The sequence below is a fragment of the Aythya fuligula genome, chromosome 1 (assembly GCF_009819795.1).
Source record: "Aythya fuligula isolate bAytFul2 chromosome 1, bAytFul2.pri, whole genome shotgun sequence".
Lineage (NCBI taxonomy): Eukaryota > Metazoa > Chordata > Aves > Anseriformes > Anatidae > Aythya > Aythya fuligula.
This window is the reverse complement of record NC_045559.1, coordinates 21,369,621-21,392,261: the sequence shown is the minus strand read 5'-3', so window position 1 is coordinate 21,392,261 and position 22,641 is coordinate 21,369,621. Positions and strand designations below refer to the sequence as shown.

Below are 22,641 nucleotides of genomic sequence, written 5' to 3'. Positions count from 1 at the left end.
AGGGCAAACCTGTGTATTTTTATAGACCTGGACTGCCACTATTGCTAGAAAGCTGCGCTTAGAGTCACTGTGTTCTGCGGCCGGGGCCCAGACCCCAGCTAACCCCCATTGTCTCATGGTGAACTAGTGACAAGACCAGAGGGAATGGCCTCAAGTTGCGCCAGGGGAGGTTCAGGTTGGAAATGAGGAGACATTTCCTCTCAGAAAGAGCAGTCAGGAACTGGGACGGGTGGGAAGGTGGTGGGGTCACTGTCCCTGGGGGTGTTCAAGGAGAGGTTGGATGTGGTGCTTGGGGACGTGGTTTAGTGGGTGACACTGGTGGCAGGGGGATGGTTGGACCAGGTGATCTTGGAGGACTTTTCAAACCTAAATGATTCTATGATTCCTCCTGGGGGTGCAACCGCCCGGGGGGTCCGGCAGGAGAAGGGAAAGCGGCGCAGAGCCCTCAGAACAGCCCCGTGCTGGGCGGCGGCGGGGCCGCCTCACGGCCGCCCCCTCGCTCAGGGTTCCCGCCTCATGGCCGACCCCGCCTCATGGCCGCCTCAGCGCCGCCCCGTCCCGCCCTAGGGCGGCCTCCTCGGCACCGCCGCCTCCCGTCGCATGGCCGTGACGTGCCTTTGACGTCCCGGGGCCGGTGCCGGAGCCGGGAGCCGCGGCGGAGCCCGGCCCAGGTACGGGCGGGGAGCGGGGGCTGCGGGGCTGCTCTCGGCCAAGCGGCCGGGAGGGGCTGGGGGAGTGGGGGGCGAGGGCCTCAGGTGCGCGCCGGGGCCCGCTGTGTTTGTGAAAACACTCCAGTGATTGTTATTTACAGCTCGTGTCCAAGATGCGAACTGTGTCGGTGTGCTTCTCTCTCGTTGTGTTTCAGTTAAAGCACGCTCGCCAGTTTCTCGTATCTGTGTCACAAACGCCTCCGTTCCCTCCTGATGTTTTCCAGGTCCTCACATGAGACCAGAGCGCCGGCGTCGGGCTGTAGCTGCTGTAGCCTGGCAGTGGGGATGGAAATGGAGAGCATTACGCAGCTCTTCGGCGACCTGTGCGAAGCACACTTGGCCGGTTTGCCGTGGAAGGTCCACCTGGGCAGGCGGAAGATCAGCAAGAGGAGGGCGAAGCAAAATCTGAAGAGGGTCGCATATAACGCCCTCTTCATGAACCTTTTCCAAGACGAGGCTCGTAAGCTGCAATCCAACGTTTCCAGGCTTCCCGTGAAAAACAAAATTTTGATGCTGTCTTTCAACCTGCGAGTTGGTGGCCTGGGTGCTCAGGCAGACAGACTGGAGAGTCTGGTGGAGGAGCTGGAGACAGCGGACTGCTTACCATTTACCGAGGTTAATTCTGTCTTGGATCTCCTCGTACAGCTTGCTGGGACAGGCCCTCCTCAGCTCGTGCCACAAAAAAAGGACTATTTCCAAAACAACAAATATGTTGGGAGAAACGTCAAGTATCAGGGTTATGATTATTACGATGTAAGTGTGTTTGAGGCCGATATACAATCTCTAATAACTAGCGAAGAATGTCAGTTCAATGACACGATTCAGAAGACGCTTCAGATAATGGAGGCTGCTCCTGGAACTGGACTCCCTGCCATAGGCTTGTTCTCCCAGAACTATCCTGCTGGTGACAAGTTTGAGAGAGAAACACGTGTCTCGCTCTTCGGTGCTCTTGTCCACAGCCGTACGTATGATATGGACATCAAGTTGGATTTGCCGCCGGTGCCTGACAATGCAGATTTGTCTGGACTTGCAATTAAAGTATGGGATCATTTGTTTTGGACTCAGAGTGCATGCATGCTTTCAGTAGGCCATTTTGAAACTGTCTTTTTAAAATACAGGCAGTAATTTCATGTGTGATGGAAACGTGACAGGGTTGGAATTTAAGCTGGAGCATAAAATCATGTGTCTGTAGGCTGTATGACATGAAGCCATCAGCCTTCCCCACCCTAGTAATCTTTTGCTTACATTTTTGCCTGCTTTGTATATTGAACTCCTTTGCCTTGTCTCGTCTGTTACCATTCAGCCTGACTGCTTAAGCATTCCTGTCTGAATGTATGTGCTTGTGTGACCTAACTTGTATTTTCTTCTTGGCTTGTTGAATCCTAAACCATTTTTGTCAGTTACTATATTTCATAAAACCTCCAGGGTCCTGCTGTCCTGTGACCTTTTCATTGTGTACAGTTTCTGCTTTATCATTTTTTTTGTCCATCCTATTCATTTTTGCTACTTTATATTCTCATAGAGGTACTAGATAAATATACTTTCTTTCCCCTTCTTTCTGTTTTTTACTGTGCTGGTAAGATTTTTAGTTTTTCTCTTTTTAATCCATGTTTTGTTTGCTCTATTTAACATATGGATAGTGCTTGCAATTCCCTTAACTCTAGGTCTTAACTGAAACTTGAATGCAGACACATTAAAAAAGAAATCCCCTGTGCATGTATGGATGAAAATCATCACGGAGGGAAGGCAGAAATTTTTTAATGAGTGCTGTGCTCTTTCCATCAGACTGCAGGGTGTGAGATTTCCTGAAGAACATGCTGTGTTTCTGCGGATGTAATTGTGATCATCTTTTACTAAAACTGGGAACTATTCTGCGCATACAACTGTTGAATTGAGTGGGAGTTGAGGATGTGGCGTATAAGTGCTCGAACGTTTGCAGATTTTCTGCATGTGAACAAGCATAAGAGAACAAACTATGTTCATTATATTGAGCAAGATGTGTGCCAATTTGAAGAATTAGGGCTTTAGTAACCTGTTTAAAAGATATTCTGAGCAGTATTGTTTTATTAGTGTTACATATTGTTGAATATCTAAGAGCTCAGATTGTCAATTTTTATAAGCTTACCAAAGGAGTAAATTTTAATGTCACAAGCTTGGTATATTATTTTGATGTCATTGCCATTTTGTGTGTAGGTACTGGTACCTGCAGAAACATAACAAATGAAGGAGTGCTTACAGGAGAAACTTAAAATAGATATGAAGGGGTGGGTGGGCTATGGTTGAGCTACATTGAGTCTCTTAATCACAAATGACAGCAAAACATCTTCGTTATTAGCATATATTTCTCCAGTAGTATCTTTTCATATACAAAGCTTGAACTCTCTCTGGCAGGTTCCTCAAAGCATAGACCAGTCAGAAGATGAGGGCTTCCAGTCAGCGTCCAACCTGACTCCCGATTCTCAGTCAGAGCCAAGCATGACTCCAGACATCGACCTGTGGGATGCAGTGCTCACCTACGGACCGAGCAAACGAAGATGCTGGGAAAGAATTGGATAGTACGTGTCTGATGTTATTGGCAAACTTCCTGTGCGTCGTATGCAAATGTATGAAGGTGCATTTCATCCTTAATTCCAAATGACCTCAGTAGAGGAATTAAATACACAACAGGAAAATTGTGTATTTAATGGACAGAATTCAATCCATTGCATTAATGGATTGCAAAAAATCTGAGAGCAAAAAAGGTCATGCAATTTCCACAAGCTAGTTCCTAAATTTCAGCTATTTTATAGGAAAACATAAAATTATCTTCGTCAAAAACACTGAAGGGCTTACAGGAACACCTGCTGATTATGTGAAAGGCAACATTTTCCTAACTAATCTGACTCTATGCACTATGCAATTTATTTCGTTCTCAAATGATTTCATATTTTCAATTTCTAAAGAGAAATGCCAGTTGTAGAGTGCTAGAAGAATCCCCTATTTCCCAGTGTTGTGTTCCTTTTTCTTTTGTCTGTAACCAAAAGAAGTCACGGTAACTGATGTCCTGGTGGTGGTGTTAGACCTGTAGTTCTTTTGACTGTTGGATAGAAGATACATCTCCTGAAAGAATGCTCTAGGTAGTCCTATTAAAAGCTTCCTAGCTTCCCTAAAAAAAAAAAAAAAAAAACAGCAAATATCTTTCTTACATTTCTGATGAACAGTGGTGTGCCTGATACTCGGAGCAATTTGTTCTATATGTTTTCTGAAACGTTAAGTAATAGTCTAGTGATGCATCTTCTGCAGTGCCATGCTGTGGTTTTTCCACTCTGAGCCCAAGAAGCTCATTTCTGTTCCCTGATTTTTCAAAGCCACTATAGCACACTCTGGCTTTGCTCAGAGTAAAAGACAGTTTTTCTTGTTACCGCTTTGATTTTAAGGATCTTAGAGTCAAGTATAGACGAGATACCTGAAGCTTTCATGTAATAAAAACTATTTGAACATGGAATTTTTCGAAGAATTGGAAGGAAAATCTGTTGTGGAGAGGATGGTAATTCTCACAGGGAAGAGGTAAAATGTATTCATACAAGTCATTATGGTATTCTGAGCATATTGCTCTCATTTTCCTAATAAGGAAACTGCAGCAGGGAAAGCCACAAACAAAGCTGGAAATTCTCAGGCAAGGTCTCTGTTTCTCAGATGATGTTCAAATTATCTGCCAGTTTCATTGTCTTGAGTTAAGGCTGTGGTTTCATTGAGTGCATGACCGTTCCTCTGACAATGTAATATATTACTAGTAACCTTTTCTGTAGTCAGTACACATCACTGGCTGCATAAAATTCTGAAATGCCCTTTTTAATGAATTAATTAATTTATTTTTAGGAGATATATTTCTTTCTTCTCCTGTAGTCACCTTTTAATGTTTCATTTACTCTGACAGTCCACCTGGTAAGAAAGAAGAACCGTACCTTACTGAGGCTGGGAGAGAAGCTTTTGATAAATTTTACAAACTTCGAGAAGGAGAATTGCAGTTGTTCAGTAACACAGTACTACAGCTTCCACAACTTGTGCTGATGAAAGAACCTGAACTGGTTAAGGATGTCTTGAATGTCCTCATTGGTGTGGTATCTGCCACATTTTCACTCAATCAGGTATGGAAGATTTTTAACTGCACTTCCTAGTTGCATCTCTTTCTTTTTGTAGAGGCTTCCTTTTCAATACATTTATTTCTTTTGAGATCTTGCATTTGTGGATACTGCTAAAAAGTTGAATGTGACCTAACTGCAATAAGGTCATATTTAGATACTGGAATTATGATTTACTGCAAAAGGCAGAAGATACTTGTCATTCTCAAAGTGAAAATAGGTTTATGAATTATTGAAATTAGAAGCATAAATAGTTTTGTAGACTGGGTTTTCATTAAGAAATGGGATAAGGAGTCTTCTTCTGTATATCTGAAAATATCATTCATGCTCTTAAAATTTTTGCTACGATTTAATATGCTTATCACATTGTCCTAGATATGTACTCTGAGTCACCAGAGTATCTAAACTGAAAATGTGTCTGCATACATCCATATTTAGGTATGTAAATGTTTGCTATTTTAAATCAGAATACAGCTGTGAAATATTTGAAGCTGTTTTGTTTTTTTTTTTATTTCTCCTCGTTTCCTTTTAGGCAGCCCAGACATTTGTGATAAAGGAGGGAGTCTATGTATCTGGAACGTCTCCGGAGACGATGCACAACCTGCTCTCGGAAGTTGCAGAATATGGGACCTATTACACGCGGCTAAGTCGTTTCTCCCTTCAGCCAGTCCTGGATTCTTCATACAACAAAGGGCTTGTGTTTCAGGTAGCACAAGTGTCTTAAATCATCGAGATTTAATGGGCCACTTATTTTAGGTTGAGAAGGCAATGTTGGTTTCACGTAAGACTGGAATTTCTGCTTTCTGAAAAACTGTAAAGCATTTTCAGTACAAGTATTTCTATTTATTCATCCCGGGTCAGGAATGAACAGTGCCATTGTGAAGCCCTGTTAAAATCAGAGCTGTGGGCACTTAGGGTTTGCCTGCACTGAAACAACAGATAAAAGGCTTCATTACTTGTAGTATGATTTGTTTACTCATGTTGTTTTGTTGAGATCTAAAGGGATAGAATTTTTAGACATTTTAGAAACATTTATACATTAAAACATATAAACTTAAAATACAATAGCTTTCTTAATACAGTATGTGTGGGTATATATGTAATATATATCATATGTATACTTTGAAACTGAAATAGAGAAACATGATATTTAATAGCTTTAATTGCTTTTTCTCAGTTCAGAATTATTAAGTGCAAATTTTCCTTGTAAAACCTCTGTATCTTAGGCTGAGCTGGATGCACACTGTGTGATACCAATTGAATTTGTTTCTTTCTAAGGCAGGGAATTCATCTAGGATTAGTTATGAAAATGTATGCCTTCTTCATACTTGATTTGCAGTTATGCTAATAGAAATTGAATTAAAAAATCATATTCAATTCCTAATCATGCTAGAAAGAGTTAGACATTTTAGAAGATTTTTTTCCATTATTGAGTCTAAGCATGGAAGTAAGGAAACACGTTTCCCCAGGTTCACCATAGAGCTGTTAGAGAATGGGGAACTCTTCAAAAGGGCAATTCTGTGAAGATGAACCAAGAGGCTCTATTGTGCTGTGCCTGGGTACAGTACATCTGTGCACTGGATGTAGAACGAGTATAAAGGAGTCATCTGGCTAGTCTGAGTGTCTGAAGTTGTGTGGACTCTCTCTTTTGTGTACAAGTCCCTCTCACCTTCACACACAAAATATTTTATTGAAGGTTTGTTTTCCTGCTGCTACAATTGATGGGAGATGAAAGTAGATTGTGACCAACTTTAACAGTGAGACTTCGTAAATATTTTCTATTGATACTAGGCTTTCACAAGTGGTCTGAGAAAGTATCTTCAATATTACCGAGCCTGTGTTTTGTCAACGCCTCCTACTTTAAGTCTTCTGACAATCAGCTTTCTCTTCAGAAAATTAGGTCGTCAGTTGAGGTAAGAGAATAACATTAAATATTTAAGCTTTTCATAGAAGAAAAAATATAATCTATTCTTTCTTGCATACTGTAAGAGACAATATTCAACAGACATTCTTACATAGTCTTTCAGTATTTTTCCTGCATTTTCTAACAAAGACTTCTTTATATCCCTGAATGTTCTGGGAAAAACATGTAAAGTCTTGCATTTGATTTCTTTGTTATTCCTTTTATCATACAGATGAAACCATAGGGTCATTGTATGATACTCAGCTATAGCAAAGTTCACATCACTGTGATCTCAGAGTCTTCTGACTGAATTTCTTACATATGCTTTGATGTTTTTTTATAGATACCTAGCTGAACTTTGTGGTATAGGAACAACAACACTGGGGATCAGTGGCGGAGCTGGTTCTTCATTTCCTACGGTAATCATTGATTTGATGTTTTTATGTTTTGTTCTGGTTACAGTAATGACAATATTTTTCAGTAATAGGTAGGATTTTACATAAAATACTTCTACTCTACCAAAGATATGATCTTGTGCCTGTAGTTAGAATGTTGGGGTCTTTTCTCCAGTATTTAAAAAAATTGGAATTTTGTCCTGTATTGTCGAATCCTGAAGTAAAGAAAGGACCATAAATAAGCTTCAGAGTGCATTTAATTTCATCCTAAAGGAGATGTTTGTAGCAAAACAAATTAATCCAACTCTATAGTCACTGGAGAGAAACAGGTATGTTTGAAGTGACAGTGGGTTAGCTAGCTCAGATAAAGTCATCATAACTGCAGTTATGATCTAAAGTAAGGTGAATCCAGACTTCTCTGTCTAGTCAAACAGATCTAAAGGTTCAATTCATCAATCTTTTGCTATTAAAGTTGTAGTGGAATTTGTCATCTAATATTAGAATATTTTTTTTCTTTTTTAGGGTGTGAAATTGCTTTCATATCTATATAAAGAGGCTCTCAACAACTGTAGCAATGAGCATTATCCGGTTCTTCTGTCTCTGTTGAAGACGAGTTGTGAACCATACACAAGGTGCGTCCACGCTGTTCTGTGCATAATTGTGTTTAAGAACAATTTTAAATTGCAATATGGTCAGCAACTCTGCTAACCGTTAACAACTGCTCTTAACATTTTCAGATAAAATATAAGATGTGACTGTATCTGCTAAATACATATTCAGGTCCATTCATTTTGCTGAATGCTTCTTTCCCTCTCTTTTCCAGCTCAGTAACAACATATGTAAAATGCTGAAACTGGCAAATGATGCATTTTTCTTGGTGTTTTGCAAACTAGGAAAGCTCATGGTTATTTCCATTGTGTTTATGAGCTTTTCAGTAAGCACAAAAATAATACTTATAAAAAATAATATTTTTCATTAAGTAGATATAACTAACTAACAGCAGGAAGTAGTGTTCCTTGGATTGGCACAGATTAGTTAAGCACCCACACCAATTTAGAAATGGTTATTTTACATACTTCTGAAGTGACACTACTGTATAATTTTTTTTTAAATAGCTGTTTACAGGGATTACAGCTGTAGTCCATTATCAGTTTATGATGATACTTAATAGATGCAGTGATTTTAAAAAGAAAAACAAAATCTGTCGAAATGTTCTAAACTGAAGATTAGAACATGCCCACCCGTAGTTTTTCTTCCTTTAACTTAAATTGTTCTTCAGAGAAATTTACTTTCAGATTTTCTCAATTTAACAGGAGACGTATTGAAACAGTTCCTGCCCTGCAATTAATACCATATAGTCAGGTTTCTGAAATACCAAGGGCAGGACATCATGGCATCACTAGGAGCCTGAAAAATATGAAGTTACGTGTACTAATACATAGTTATTTACAGCACTGACTCCTAAACTTTTTGCAAAACATCAATCATAGACTGTCAGGGCTGCCATGGAAGGCAGCATCCATCCTCTGAAGAAAGCGTTATCTCGTTTATCAATCTGAGAGAAATTAACTGATAGAAGTTGTTGCTCCAATAGATAATAGAAACTTCAGTTCTAATACATGGGAAGTTCTTAACTTTTTACTTACTACCTTAAAATGGAACTGGGGTTCCTACGCTAGAGGTTTGCTGTTGTTTCACTGACCCAGCTTCTAGAAATGGTGTTAGTGTAGGAACTATTAAGAAAAGAGAAGATTAACTTCAAGGTGCTCAGAACCTTTTTATCTATAGCTTCAGGTAATTGCTTTTTTATTTTTAAAAAAGTTTAGGATCTCACAGAGGAAATAGGAAAAAGAAAGAATATTCCAAAATAGGTGTTCTCATGATTGCTCACATATTAAAAATGTCTCTAGGTCCAGAGAAAAAGTGCTTGGTAGTGTATCTTTGTTTTATACCCTTTCAGTTTCTTCCTACAACATCTCTTTAAAATAAGTCTGTCCTGCTTCTCACTCGCTCTGTACTCTTTTGATGAGACTGAAATGTGTGTCACCGGTGTGACTGGAGCCTTTTAATATATACTTGATAAATTTATATACAGGAATAACTAGGGCAGTGTTCTTTGATCTTAACTAATTATCAGTGAAATATTCTATATCAAGGTGGTTTCTTTTAAGAAAAATGTATACACACAGTCCTGTATATATCTTTAAATATCAGTGTGACAGCACTTAATTGCTTGTTTTTATCCTGTCTATAACTTGTGTGCTTTGATGTTTTAAAGAATACACTAATTATATGGTTGTAATAAAGATGAGAAGGCAAAAGGATTGATTTTCAGTATTGTTTAATTATATTTCTTTCAGATTTATCTATGATTGGGTATACAGCGGTGTATTCCGAGACGTTTATGGAGAATTCATGATTCAGGTGAATGAGGATTATCTTTGTTTCAGAGGTATGATATGCATACAGAACATTTCTAATGTACACAATTTTTAAATACATATATACACAATGTACACAATTATGAAATATTTATATATTTTATATGCAGATAAACATTACTGGACTCACGGTTATGTCTTGATTTCAAAAGAAGTAGAAGATTGTGTCCCGGTATTTCTTAAACATATTGCCAATGATGTATACATATGTGGGAAAACCATAAACTTGCTGAAACTGTGTTGTCCTAGGGTAAGTATTGGTTTAGTTCTTTCCTATCATATTGAAACAATCACGTCTCTTTAGAGTACTTTTACTGTGTTTTTAGCAAGGCAACTCCTTTATTGGTAACTGGTATTGCATAAGCAAGAGGTTGATTCATGAAAGTCAATTATTTGGTGTCAAGTATTTGTGAGCTGATTATCCACTCTGCTTGCTAATTTCTGAACTGCAGAAATGCACATTTTTAACAGCATCAGGTTTATCATATACAATGCACAAGCTAGGTTTCTATTTTTCCATTATATTGAAAGCAGGAGTGATGATGTAGGCTTCCAAGCAAGTGCCTTCCATTTTTCACTCAAGACACCTTAGTTACTAGGTCTACTTAGTTACTAGGTATACCTAGTTACAGTTCTGCATAGCTCATGTATTTCAGCTCTACCACTGCCTTTCCAAAAAGAGCTTCAATAGTTGTTTATTTGTATTTTGCAGAAAAAGTTTTGTACTTCGTAAGAAGAACATGTTAAAATACTTTTTGTCTTCACTCTTTTCTGGGTGTGCACACCAGTGAAACAACCACAGAGGTGTCTGAAGAAAAATTGTAATATGAGCTCATAATCTAATATTTTACAATTTTAAAAATATATTTAAAAGTAAATTTCTCTTTATTTTTCAGCATTATATATGTTGGTCAGATATACCTGTTCCCCGAATTTCAGTTATTTTTTCACTTGAGGAGCTGAAAGAAATAGAGAGAGATTGTGCGGTGTACGTAGGTCGAATGGAGAGAATTGCCCGATACAGTTCCATAAGCAAGGAGGAAAAGGTAAATGAATGAAAAAATAAAGATCTCATTGTTGGGATTTCTTTTCTTGAATACTCTTCTTTGTTTTATGTTGTAACTTAGAAAGAATTTATATTCATGGTCATAATTTTCTCATTTGCCAATTGCTGTTTGAATTGTTAGTGCAGCAAATAATCCTCTAAGACAACATATAAAACATGAGGCAGTGTCTTGTTATTTCTCAGCATTTTCATATTTTCAAGGAGGCTTGGACTTCCATTTTAGTTCTTTGCAGCAAGAGATTTGCCTTGCTGCTGAAAAGCACTGAAAATACTGTTAGGTTCTAATTTAACAAATGCAACAAGCTAATTAGTATTCAGATAATGCTCTTTTTATAATTTGCACAGCTAATCATTTTGTCAGAACACTTTTAGTTCTGTCTTTCATATTGCATCAATGTGTATGTATACTGGATTGGTTTGGTTTGATGTAAGGTCTAGAGATTAATAAGCTTTCAGTAATAGTTTTAACTGATTATATACTTTCATTTTAATTAATTGCTGGATTCATATTTGGATACTGTAATCATGGATTAATTTTAAAGTGTGCTTCTGTCTAAGTGGTGGTGTATTTCCAAGTCTCAAATAATAGAAATATTTCTACCTGTTGACTTTTTTTTCTGATTGGTTGATTTATTTTTATTTTCTTCTAGGATTTGCGCATGGAAATCGCCAAACAAGAGTTAATTGTTCACGCTCGAGAAAGTGCTAGCAAAGTACTAAAAGCCATTAATGGTAAGCTGTGATGGAGCTTCATGTGTTCGTGTGTCCTAGTAGGTTTGTTAATGTATAGTAACAGTATCTCTATTGAAATACAGATCGACAAATATCAGAACGAATGGCTTTGGATGCAAAGAAACGCGAACAGTTTCAGAAGTTGAAGGAGCAATTTGCAAAAGACCAGGAGGTATTTCTAAAGGCTAAGTGAATTTCTTAGACAAATCACTGAAAGGTTATTTTGAATTACAGTATTGAAGTTGAATGGATAGCTCATAAGGTGCAAATAAGAACTTTGTGCAGATGCATACATCACAGCTGGTACTGAGAGTGGCTTTTAAAGGTTTTAAATATTTATGCAGCGTCGCCTTGCAATAAAACAAGAGGAGATTGATGATGATTTCAGCTATGCCCGAGAGCTCAGAGAGAGAGAAAGAAGACTGAAAGCTTTAGAAGAGGAACTAGAAAAAAAAGCAAGGTAAACATACCTTACTGGCCTTCCCAAGCTTAGATACTCAGAAATTGTCATGAAGACCTCAGAAAAAAATACTTTATTTTGCAATTTATGACATTAACAGTACCCAGAGATTCCCAGACATTGCCCTATAAGGGTAATGTTTGTAGTTAAAAGACAGATGCAAGGATTTTTTGTGATCTATGAGCAAGTTTGTGATTTAGTATAGTTCAGCAGTTCAATATTTTGAGACCCACTGATTTGTGCCAATCCTGTCCAGTCTGGTTTTTGTTACGAGGTTAAAGAAAAATGTTAGCTACATCTTAGAATTAAAAGCTGAGCCCACAGCAAAAGTGGTCACGTGTATGTCTCAGATCGGAAGTAAAAAGCAGAGGAGTTTACACTGATGATTAATTATTTGGTTTGCTTTTGTTGTACATCTAGTTGTATTTCATTTTATACTGTTAGATCTAAAAATACTTACAAAAATGAATGACATACTAGCATAGCTGTAGGAACACAAATATGCTAAGAATACAGTCCTGTTTTTTTACTGTTAAAGCCTCTGTTTTTTACTGTTAAAAATTTAGTTCTCAGTTCTGAAGTTCAAAAAGGGCTTATTCGTCAGAAGGGAAGAGGAAAATCAGTTTGTGGAAATCTGTAACTTTATTTTTCTTTCATTTAGGCAAGAATTGATTGACCATTACAGCAAACTTTCTGATGATGCAGCCCGTAGGGAACAAAGAGCTTTGTGGAAAATCCAGCGACACAAGTTGGAAACAGCCCGTATTAAGTTTCTACTGGACGATCAAAAACGCATCGAGGTATTTTCTGAAAAGATTTAAAGAAATGTTCTGTAGAAAATCTAGTACTTGGTACATTGTAAGACTTCTGTTTTGTCATTTTTATTTACAGGAAATGCTTGAAAAACTTCCAGATGGAAACTACAGGAGAAAATTAGATATTATTCCTTATAAGCAGTGCCAGTTGGCTTTAGATAGAAACACCGTTGTGGAAGATCCACGTTCACAAGTGAGTTTATTTGCTTACATAAACTCCAGGTAGGCGTGCCAGGTTTCCCTCGGGGAGTTCATTTCGTAGTTCAGTTCTGTTCAGTAAACAGAAGGTTCATTATAGCAGCAGGGTGAGTGAGTAGTCACCACAGTATTTGTAATACCTGTAAAAATTTGGAAAAATTAAAATCTTACATGTAATAAAGTGGTACCCTAATAAGTAGCTTGATTCTGTGGTTAGCCATACAGTGAAATAATCATTTCTCTTTCAGGTATCATCTGTGAAACCTCTGCATCCTAGTGAGCCAGCTGACAGAAAAGACTCCGAGCCTGGACTGGAATATGTTACTTCTACTGACAAAGCATTGACTGTGCCACAGGTGACAAGTAATAATGCTGGTCAGCATTTTCAGCCTAAAGCTGAAGGGTCCGAAAGCAATCCCCAGAATTCAGAGCAAGCATGCAGCCCTCTATACGGTGCTGATTCCTCACCCGAATCCAATGTGAATATAGAAGATTTCTTATCAAAGCCACAAGATGAACAACCCGTTGCCATTAGCGTGCAGGGATCCTTGCTAGATGAGGCATTTCGAAATATTAACTCGGATCTCTCAGAGACTTCTCAGTTAAATGAAAATCCACCTGTCTTGAGCGGAGCGCTGGAAGGAGAAGGCAATACACCAGTCCATCAGCAAAACGAGTATGATTTTAACACAGTTCTCAGGCCATCTGCTGCTTGGCAGGGACACGTTAGAATCGGAGAAAATGCGTTTGATGTGGAGTATAGAAGGCCTCGGTGGAATATCCACGGACATGCATCTGATGCCAACATTGGAGTGGGAGAATATGTGCCTCAGGTGGACACTTACCAGCCACGTTCAAATCCTTACGGGCATGCTTCCGACTCCCACATAAAAATCAGCAGCTACACTCCTGAAGTTGAGTCTACCCGCCCCCGGTGGAATATTCATGGGCATGTTTCTGAAGCTCATATTAAAATTGGGGAATATGCTTCAGAGGTAGAGCTCTCGAGACCCAGGTGGAGCATTCACGGACATGCTTCAGAAGCCAATATTAAGATCGGCGAGTATGTGTCAAATGTGGCTCCCGCAAGGCCTCGGTGGAACATCCACGGCCATGCATCTGATGCCAATATTAAGATCGGTGAAAACATGTCAGAGGTTGTCTCAGCCAGACCTCGCTGGAACATCCACGGGCACGCCTCACAGTCACACATCAAAATTGGAGAGCTGGTTTCAGACACGGAGCCTTCGAAATCTCGTTGGAGCCCGTTCGGTCATGCATCCCAGTCAAGTATCCAGATAGGGCAGTGGGCTCCATCTACAGAAGATGATCCAATACCTCACCGTAAACCCATTTCTGGCCCTTCAGCTGACTCAACAGTTCAGCTGCTTCTGTACAACGAAGAATTATCTCCTGCTGAAGCGAGTAGAAAGGAAGGAAAAACATCACAAGCTAAGGAAAAGATTTCACCACAGTCACAGTCATCTGACAGTGGTCCAGTCTTTCCTGATGCTACTACTGAAGATGACAAAAAAGAATGTACACCAGAAGAGAAACAAGAAGGTAAAATAAAATTACATTTATTCAGTCAGCATTTAAGAGGTTTTAAAAGTCACTGTTCATGTTCAAAATGTGTACTTATTTCTGAATTCCTTATGTATGATTTTAGGTGCTATTAGAATTCAGAGGCAAGAATTTAACTTGGTCTTGTCTCCTGTATAAAAGAAACAGAAAAAAAATATATTTTTTAAAAAGGGCCCCAAACTTTGTGAAACAGGACCTCATGTGATCCTGGGTGGAGAACATGCACAAAACTGCCTGGGTGTGACTATGGAGAGGGACTGTTACTGGGGTGGCTGGTTCTGTGACAAATTAGAGGAATTTTGAGCAACTTTGGGAGCAGATCTGAAGCATGAACTAAGTACTGTAAGCAGGTCTGAGTAATTGTCTTTATTTGTAATTACAGTAATTGCAGATGGGGTCAGCAAGGACCCTTCTCCAGATTCCACACAGAGTGTACAGGTAAGAAACAAACTAGGAGTGCAGAAGGCTTCCTGTTCCTAGTGGTCCGGTAGTTAAGGTAGTAAATCAGTTTAAATTTATTAATCATTGTAATACTGTATTGGTTTTGTACATAAAAAAACTATAGGCAGGTAAGCTCTCTTATTTTCAAATGGAACAACTAGTCAATTACCTGTGAGAACAAATGAAGTGTCAACATACAAAACCAGCAGCTCTCCTAAGGGTAATTTTTCCTTTTTTTTTTTCTTTTAGGCAGAAGAACACGAAAAAGCAGTTCCACAGGATACTGGGCCTCAAGAAACTGTACTTTCTGAACCTAGAGCTCCCGAAACTAAGGATGAGGAAGAGGAAGATACGTGGAAGAAAGAACAAGCTTATTTGAAAGCCTTATCGGATCAGTACTGTATTGAAAAATACCAAGATAGTTACGATTTGATGTGTGAGTAGAACTCATGGAATAGTAGATCAAGAGGAAGATGTAGTAAACTTGAGCAAGAAAGCTGAGTGACAGAAGAACTACCTGAATTTCCAGTAAATTATCAATATTATGAACTGCACCTAAACAATTTGTTTCTAGCACAAAGATGAGAAATACTTGTTGACACATTATGATTTTCTAATGCAGAGGGGTTTGTGGAGATTAACAGAAACAGATCATCACATCGCTTAAGTATAACAACTTACAATGTCTGTATGTTTTTAAATTTAGCAGAACTACCAGTTTCCCATCTCCTGCATCACGTGATACCAAGATCATACACTTTTCCTGTGGACCCTATGGTGCAGTCAGCAACAGATGAAACGGCTGTACAGCTGAGTGAGCTCCTGTCCCTGCCAGTGCTGATGAAACGTTCTATTACTGCTCCCCTCGTCTCTCAGTGAGTACCTGTTAGAAATAGGGAATCCATTTTACACTGATTAATTCTTCCCACTTCATGCAGTATTCTTCATTAGTGCTTTTCTGAGACTAGAGTTGCACACAGAAGTGTTTTCCTAAATTTTCTCTTTGGTCCCAGAAGTGGTCCAGTGGATGTCCATTACTGGCTAAAAAGTTCAGATTTACATTATAAATAGCAACATAAATATATATTTTTAATTGTAAATGAAAAAATTGAAGGTCTGTTTTGACATACAAAGGCTTAGAGGGGAAGAGCTTGCTATCAGAATGCTGGAATTTGCAGCAGTTTGCATTGCAGTGTATTATTTATAAGGTTTGTGCTTTCTTGGGTAGGTGAAAGATGAGGAAACAAAAGAAAATTGTTTATGCAAAAGCTTGTGCATATTGAGCAGGATATTTTTATGTTTCTATGGGAACTCCATTGTCTTCAAAGCTGTTTTGAAGTTTAATAGAAGCTGTTCTTGTTCTGCTGGTATATAAAAGGAAACCACACGTGTGTTGGACCATCTTATTAATATATCTAGTGGTATATTAGCTCTACATAGAAAGCTCTAATTCACCCGCTTAGTTTTAAACATCCATTTTGGCTACAAGAGGTACGTGTATACAGGTGACTGTTTTCAGCAAAGCAGAGTACGTTAATTCTGAGCTGTGTGCTGGCAGAATTAGCCTGTCCCTGGTAAGCAGATTACATGATTTAAAGTTTAAACCCCATCTTCTGAAGTGGCAGGTTCTAATTCCGGCATATTCTGGATGAAGATTTTTGATCATAAGCTTTTTTTCGTTCTCTTTTGCTTATGTGAATGTCGTCCTGTCTTGGATATCAAAGCACTGGAGCATTAACCTGAAGTAGCCACAGCTGAATGTTAACAGTAAGGAGGAGTTCCTTGTAAGAATAATACCTTTTCTGTGTTTTAATTCTTAGTGTTTCTCTTGTGAACAAAGCAATAGTTGATTACTACTTTGTGGAGCTGAACGTAGAGAAGCATTTTGAAGCACTGAGACATTTTTTATTAATGGAAGATGGGGAGTTTGCTCAGTCACTCAGCGACCTGTTGTTTGAGAAGGTATTTGCTGTGTCTTCTTAACCTTTGTTTTTTGGTTGTCTGTTTTAGCTTGTCTCCTCTGGATTCATTTGGCTGGGAGTAAGAGAATGGTGTGAATTACAATCCTAGCTTGTGCCTCTTAAGCTCGTAAGGACTGAGGCAAAAGGCCTTTGCTCAGATCCTAAGGAAGAGAGTAATATTTCCTATTGCTAATCCCAGCAGTACAGAGAGTATTTGGCACACTGAGAGTAATGATTTCTAACTTTGACAGACCAACAGTTATGGAAGGAAATTTCATTCTTTCCTCTGAGAACTGCTGCAGTATTGCTCTGCCTACTCCCATCTGCCAGCAGCAAAGCTGTAAGAGCCTGTTGCAACTTGCTTGAGATCCAGTGCAAAGGCCTGTGCTGTAAAATGCCAACTCTTGCCCCAGATATCCTATAGAGCAGAGGGGAGGATATTGAAGAGGGTGCTGGGCTCTCTGATGAGGCTGCATTCTTGTGACTTACCCCTGTGTTCAGGGGAAGGCAGCAAGGTAGGAGGGACAGCCAGGGTTAATTTATGTGATTGTCAGTCAGATACGTGCCTGTGTCCCAGGATACATACACATATCCTTTTCCCAGCTAGGGGAAGCACTCCGGGGCTTAGACTCTTTGAACAGCTTGAGTTGTGTGCCTCTGAGGGTGCTGAGTCGGTGAGATGGGCAGGCTGGGGCTTTCAGCCCCACCGAAGCCCAAAGGCTGCATTCCCTGCAGCAGGAAAGCTTCGCAGCTCCCGAACCACAGCACACTGCAGTCCAGCATGTCAAAAAGAAATCAGTGCAAGTATGGGATTGCCTTGATGCTGCGGACAGAAATAGTTCCGAAGTTTCTTCAATAAGTTGCTTGTGCATCCCTACTGCAGAAGTAGGACCTTCTAGTCTGAATGGTGGGGCAAGGGGGGCAGTCACCACTTTAATTCACCTGTGTTCAACAGCCATCACTCTTTATTAACACTGTGTAATTAGGATTTCTTCTTCCCATAGCTTGGATCGGGGCAAACACCTGGTGAACTGCTGAATCCACTGGTTCTTAATTCTATCCTGAATAAAGCGTTACAGTACAGTCTTCATGGTGACACCCAGCTTGCTTCCAATCTTTCTTTTGCCCTCAAGTACCTTCCTGAAGTGTTCAAGCCTAACGCACCCGATGCTCTGAGTTGCTTAGAGCTCAGGTACAAGGTAAGAAAATGTGTAGAAAGCAGTAGTACTGCAGTGATACCATGGTTCTTAGGTACTGTGGTTGAATATGTTCTTAATAATGGAGTACCTTTAAGAATGGAGTCAAAACTTGTGTAATTGGAAACACAGGATTTACCCATCCTGGCCATTGCATTACATTAATAGACATGTATTAATTTATATGTCTCTGAAGTACTTGCATTTGAAATATTCTAATAATGTCTAGCACAGAAATGCGTTACGATCAGCACTTGGTTATTTCTTTTAGGTTGACTGGCCTCTGAATATTGTCATAACGGAGAGCTGCATGAATAAATACAACAAGATCTTCTCCTTTTTGCTCCAGTTGAAGCACATGGTGTGGACTCTCAAGGATGTTTGGTTTCACCTAAAACGCACTGGTATGTATAACAAGTGCTGTTTAAAACGCTTTTAGCACTCTGTTCTTGACAACTGATGATAAACATGATTTAAAACAGTCATGTCAAGCTTCAGAAGTCACAAGTTAATAAAGAAACTTCCTTGGCATTTTAAGCAGGCTCTACTAATAGAAATGTTCATTCTTTTAAGAATCATGAGCTTAGACAGTCTCAGTGGGTCCTGAAGATAATATATTTCTGTTTTTATTTTCAGCTCTAGTGAGTCGCACATCAAACTCTGTTCAGTTTCGACAGCTCCAGCTGTATAAACACGAAATGCAGCATTTTGTGAAAGTTATTCAAGGTTACATTGCTAATCAGATTCTTCACGTTACGTGGTGTGAATTTGGAAACAAACTGTCTTCTGTTGGCAACTTGGAAGAAATTCACAGAACACATGCTGAATACCTCAACAAAGCAATCTTCAGGCAAGCGAGCATGCTTATTTTTACTTCAAATATTTAAGTAAATGGAGCTGCCAGTCTACCCATCTGTTTGGCCTAGCGTATGTGTGCAAAATTGGCTTCTGACTATAAAGACGACTAAGTCTTTGTATAAGTAGTCTTCATATATAAAAGTGCCTGGAGTAGAAGCCTTCTTATGAAGGGAAATAAACATCATGGCACATAACAGGATCCATACGTTGATGCTTTTCCTCAGCTACCCATCCTTAGTCCCCCAGACTCCTTGGAGCTGTCTCCAGCTCCTGTTCACCCTATTGCTGTAAGCCTCGAGTCCACCCAGGTTGGGCAGCTCTAATCTGAAGACTAAGGCACACTTGCCACAATTGTTTTTTCTCACCCCCGTCCTTGTCATGTGCAAATGTGCAAGTCATTCTAGAAATCACATACAAAAGTGCAAGTACCAGTTTCTTGGAATAGCAAGCAAGCTATGTTAGGATTAAGCCCTTCTTCAAATCAATGCTGCAGTTGGATGCAGACTTGTGGATTTACTGTTTTTTAAAGCAACTAAAGAGGCAATGTAAAGGATTGTCACGCCGTTTTTTTCTTCCTGTGGCCCATAAATGGTGTCAATTACATTTAACATTGTTTTTGTTTCGTTAGAGGTCTGTTGACCGAGAAGGCTGCCCCTGTGATGAACATTATACATAGCATCTTCAGCCTCATTCTGAAGTTCCGCAGCCAGCTGATCTCTCAGTCGTGGAGCTTCGATGCTGGGAAGCAGATGGCTGTTCATCCCAACTTCGGTTTGATGCAGCAGTCGTACAATACCTTCAAGTATTATTCCCACTTCTTATTCAAAGGTAAGAAACTGCATAACTTCTGGGGCAAAGATAGAAGAAAACAGCCAACTGAAAAAAACATTATAAAGAGCTTTTGGAAATACGGTGCATATAGTAGGAAGATGTGTGTACTTACTGTGTGTTAGAAAATGTAGTTCTCAAATGAAAGCTGTGTTACCTGCAAAGGTCTGAATATCCATCAATTAAAATGTCCACGCAAGGAGTCTAACAGATATCCCCAAACTGACCATAACTCTTTGCTGATTTGCAAATATTTACTACTTAGCTCGCTCTCTCTATGCTTACCTTTCTCTTTTCTCTGGAATTGACTTCCGGAACTTTTTATTGGCAGCAATGAGAGGTAGTTATAAGTAAAATTACTTCTAAGCTTTATCTGTGTGCATCAACTGAATATTACTGTTGTTAGGAGATCTGAAAATTCTGACTCCCATTATAGGCTAAGGCTCAGAGAGCCTCCTGGCAGCATTTGAAGCTTATATCCGATGCTCCAGGCAAGTATTTTTCAACAGCACAGGTCATTTGCCAAATGCTTTGTCCTTTAACGTGATAAAATTTCTTCTTGCTATCAGCTTAGTCTATAATATGAGGAAACTTGATACATCTTTCCATTTGTCTTTCAGGCCTTGCTTATGTTTTTAGATGTTACTTGTCCTTCCCCTGAGTACAAAGGTAGTTCACAGGGTTTGGTTTCTTTTAGAAACCCCTTAGTTCCTGGAGGAAGTGGAATGTTTCCTTAGTTCTCTTTTTCTAGAATATTTTCAAGTCAGGTTATATTCTTCAGGAAATGAGCTGCCCTTCTTATTCTTTAAGGGTGTCCAAAAATGGTGTCAAAGGACCAAAAACAGATATTTCAGGATGAGTTAGAATGGCTGCTTCCAAATTCGACAGGAAGTCAGAACACCCCTGGGAGCCACCTAAGCCCATACTACGAGATCTATGGTTGCTTCATGGACAGAGATTAATAAAGCATCCTGTAAGGAAACCTGCCGAGTGACCCAGTTCTTTACACCCTCTTTATTTAGCACTACAAAACAAACATGTGCTTGTTCATCTACACTTGTTCTTCCGATCACCGTGTATTGTAGCGCGCTCTCTTTCACAATGCATCGATCCAGTATCCATTGAAAGCCAATACAAAGTAGTCTGGACTTCAATGGCGTTGGTGCAGGCCCTAACTTCTAACTCTACACCTTCCCTTCTTCCTTGCATGCTACCGCTGCTTGCTGATTCCCTCTCTATTAGTGCATGGGATGTTTATGAGCTCAGGAAGTTCCAGTTGCCTCCTTTGCTTTGTTACTAAGGATGTTTAGAGCAGTCAATTCATTTATTCATAGAGCTTGAGCGATTTGTCCAGGGAATTTGTTTGATATCCTCTCTCACAATGGACTTTGCCTAAGAAAACCTCAGCAGAACACCTCTCCCAGAGTTCACCACAGGACCTAAACATGCTTCCTGGTCACCTGATACTATGATAGGAACATACCATCGTGTTGTAAAAGCAGCTTGGAGAAAGCATATTCTTTACTGGGATAATACAGTTTCACTTAAAATTACATGTTTGTATCCATTGTCCTTAGATTTCAACAGCAGGCTGTTTTTTTTTGTTTGTTCGTTTTTCTTAAACAAAAATGCACAGATACTGACTGACATTAGAATATTAATCTTATTTGAAACTTATTTTTTTTTCTTCTTCCAGTGGTAACAAAGCTTGTAAATAGAGGATACCAGCCACATTTGGAGGACTTTCTACTGCGAATCAACTTTAATAACTACTACAAAGATAACTGAGACCTTCAGAGTAAGGATCACTGATAGCATGGTAAAGCCAAAACAGATAAACCTATATGCTTATAACTTATAGAAGCTTATGTAAATGCCATGCAAGAGGCATTTTTCTCCAGTGAAATAACCCATCATCTAATAGCTTGAAGAATATCAGCACCACATGCAGAGAACAATGCATCTTAAAATTTGTAACACCTTCCAGTTGCTTGATCTGCTGAGAATTGATGTTGTCATTATTGCAAAGAGAAGATGAGTGCCAAGTCTTAACAGGAGAGAGAGTGTAGAACTGTACATCTGTGAATGTGTAAATGTTGTATTTTCAGTGTTGTTATTTCCTCCAATGTAAATACATCTATGTGAAATAAAATATACTTTCTACAATTTTTTAGACCAGTATGAGGTACAACCGTTCAGACAACCTATTTGATGTGTTTTATTTACACACTGATCTTACTTCTCAGTCTAAAGATGGTAATTAGTTTCTTGAAGTCTGGTAGTTACAGTGGAAGAAGGGGCCTTGATAAAACACAGTAAGATCTGCTCACTAGGAGCTTGGTACTTGGATCACTCATACCCAACTTACTTTCCTTACTCCTGATTTAAGCTATGCATCTTATTTTGCACTGATTATGTAAAAGAGCTAGAACAGAAATTCAGCATCACTAAACTGAAACAAAACTCAAGCTGCTGCTCCCAGCTGCAGGATCACATTTCACTTTTTTAATAATTTTTCTGCTCCTTGTTTGCTTTCTATTTTTCCTTTTAACATTGTCAGAAGTGATGACTGAATGTTTAACTTCATGGTATGAAAGTGGTGTAGAGAGGCAGTCCACCTGGAATTTTTCAGGTTTGGAATACATTGATTATGAGATTATGAGGTCACAATTGCTTAAAATGTAGATACAGTCATCAGACTCTCAGTTTCTGATTAGTGATCACTTAAAGTTACAGACACAGCCAACATATCAGTACTATGGAATATTGAACATGATATTTTTTATATGTATACAATTTTGCATATATCTTTTTCTTTCTGAAATATAAACTAAGCATTAGAGTCAGAATGTATTAACTGTAAAGCTGACCTGAGGGTTTTGCTTCTGCTCTGGTACTAAAGTCAGGATCAAAGATCAAGTAACACCCAGCT

The 22,641-nt window shown here is 39.1% G+C and overlaps 1 protein-coding gene across 1 annotated transcript; it reads left to right on the top strand.

Moving 5' to 3' along the window:
* The first annotated feature begins 610 nt into the window (after positions 1-610).
* TUBGCP6 (tubulin gamma complex associated protein 6) lies at positions 611-21,861 on the top strand. Its single transcript, XM_032200100.1, has 26 exons — positions 611-671; positions 935-1,748; positions 3,102-3,265; positions 4,627-4,837; positions 5,364-5,537; positions 6,623-6,744; positions 7,078-7,153; positions 7,652-7,761; positions 9,490-9,581; positions 9,681-9,820; positions 10,467-10,616; positions 11,287-11,368; positions 11,452-11,540; positions 11,713-11,828; positions 12,490-12,628; positions 12,720-12,836; positions 13,090-14,404; positions 14,808-14,863; positions 15,116-15,302; positions 15,573-15,741; positions 16,687-16,828; positions 17,832-18,026; positions 18,295-18,427; positions 18,660-18,873; positions 19,510-19,709; positions 21,406-21,861. Exons 2-26 carry the CDS (start codon positions 996-998, stop codon positions 21,495-21,497), a joined length of 5,238 nt encoding a protein of 1,745 aa, XP_032055991.1. The 5' UTR covers positions 611-671; positions 935-995; the 3' UTR covers positions 21,498-21,861.
* Positions 21,862-22,641: the final 780 nt, after the last annotated feature.

What these genes read in the sequence shown, in the direction of transcription:
- TUBGCP6 (XM_032200100.1), top strand. Translation starts at nt 996, where the DNA reads ATGGAAATGGAGAGCATTACGCAGCTCTTCGGCGACCTGTGCGAAGCA. An exon ending in ACAAAGGGCTTGTGTTTCAG is followed by an intron (nt 5,538 to 6,622) that starts GTAGCACAAGTG and finishes TATTGATACTAG; the next exon opens with GCTTTCACAAGTGGTCTGAG. An exon ending in AGTACTAAAAGCCATTAATG is followed by an intron (nt 11,369 to 11,451) that starts GTAAGCTGTGAT and finishes ATTGAAATACAG; the next exon opens with ATCGACAAATATCAGAACGA.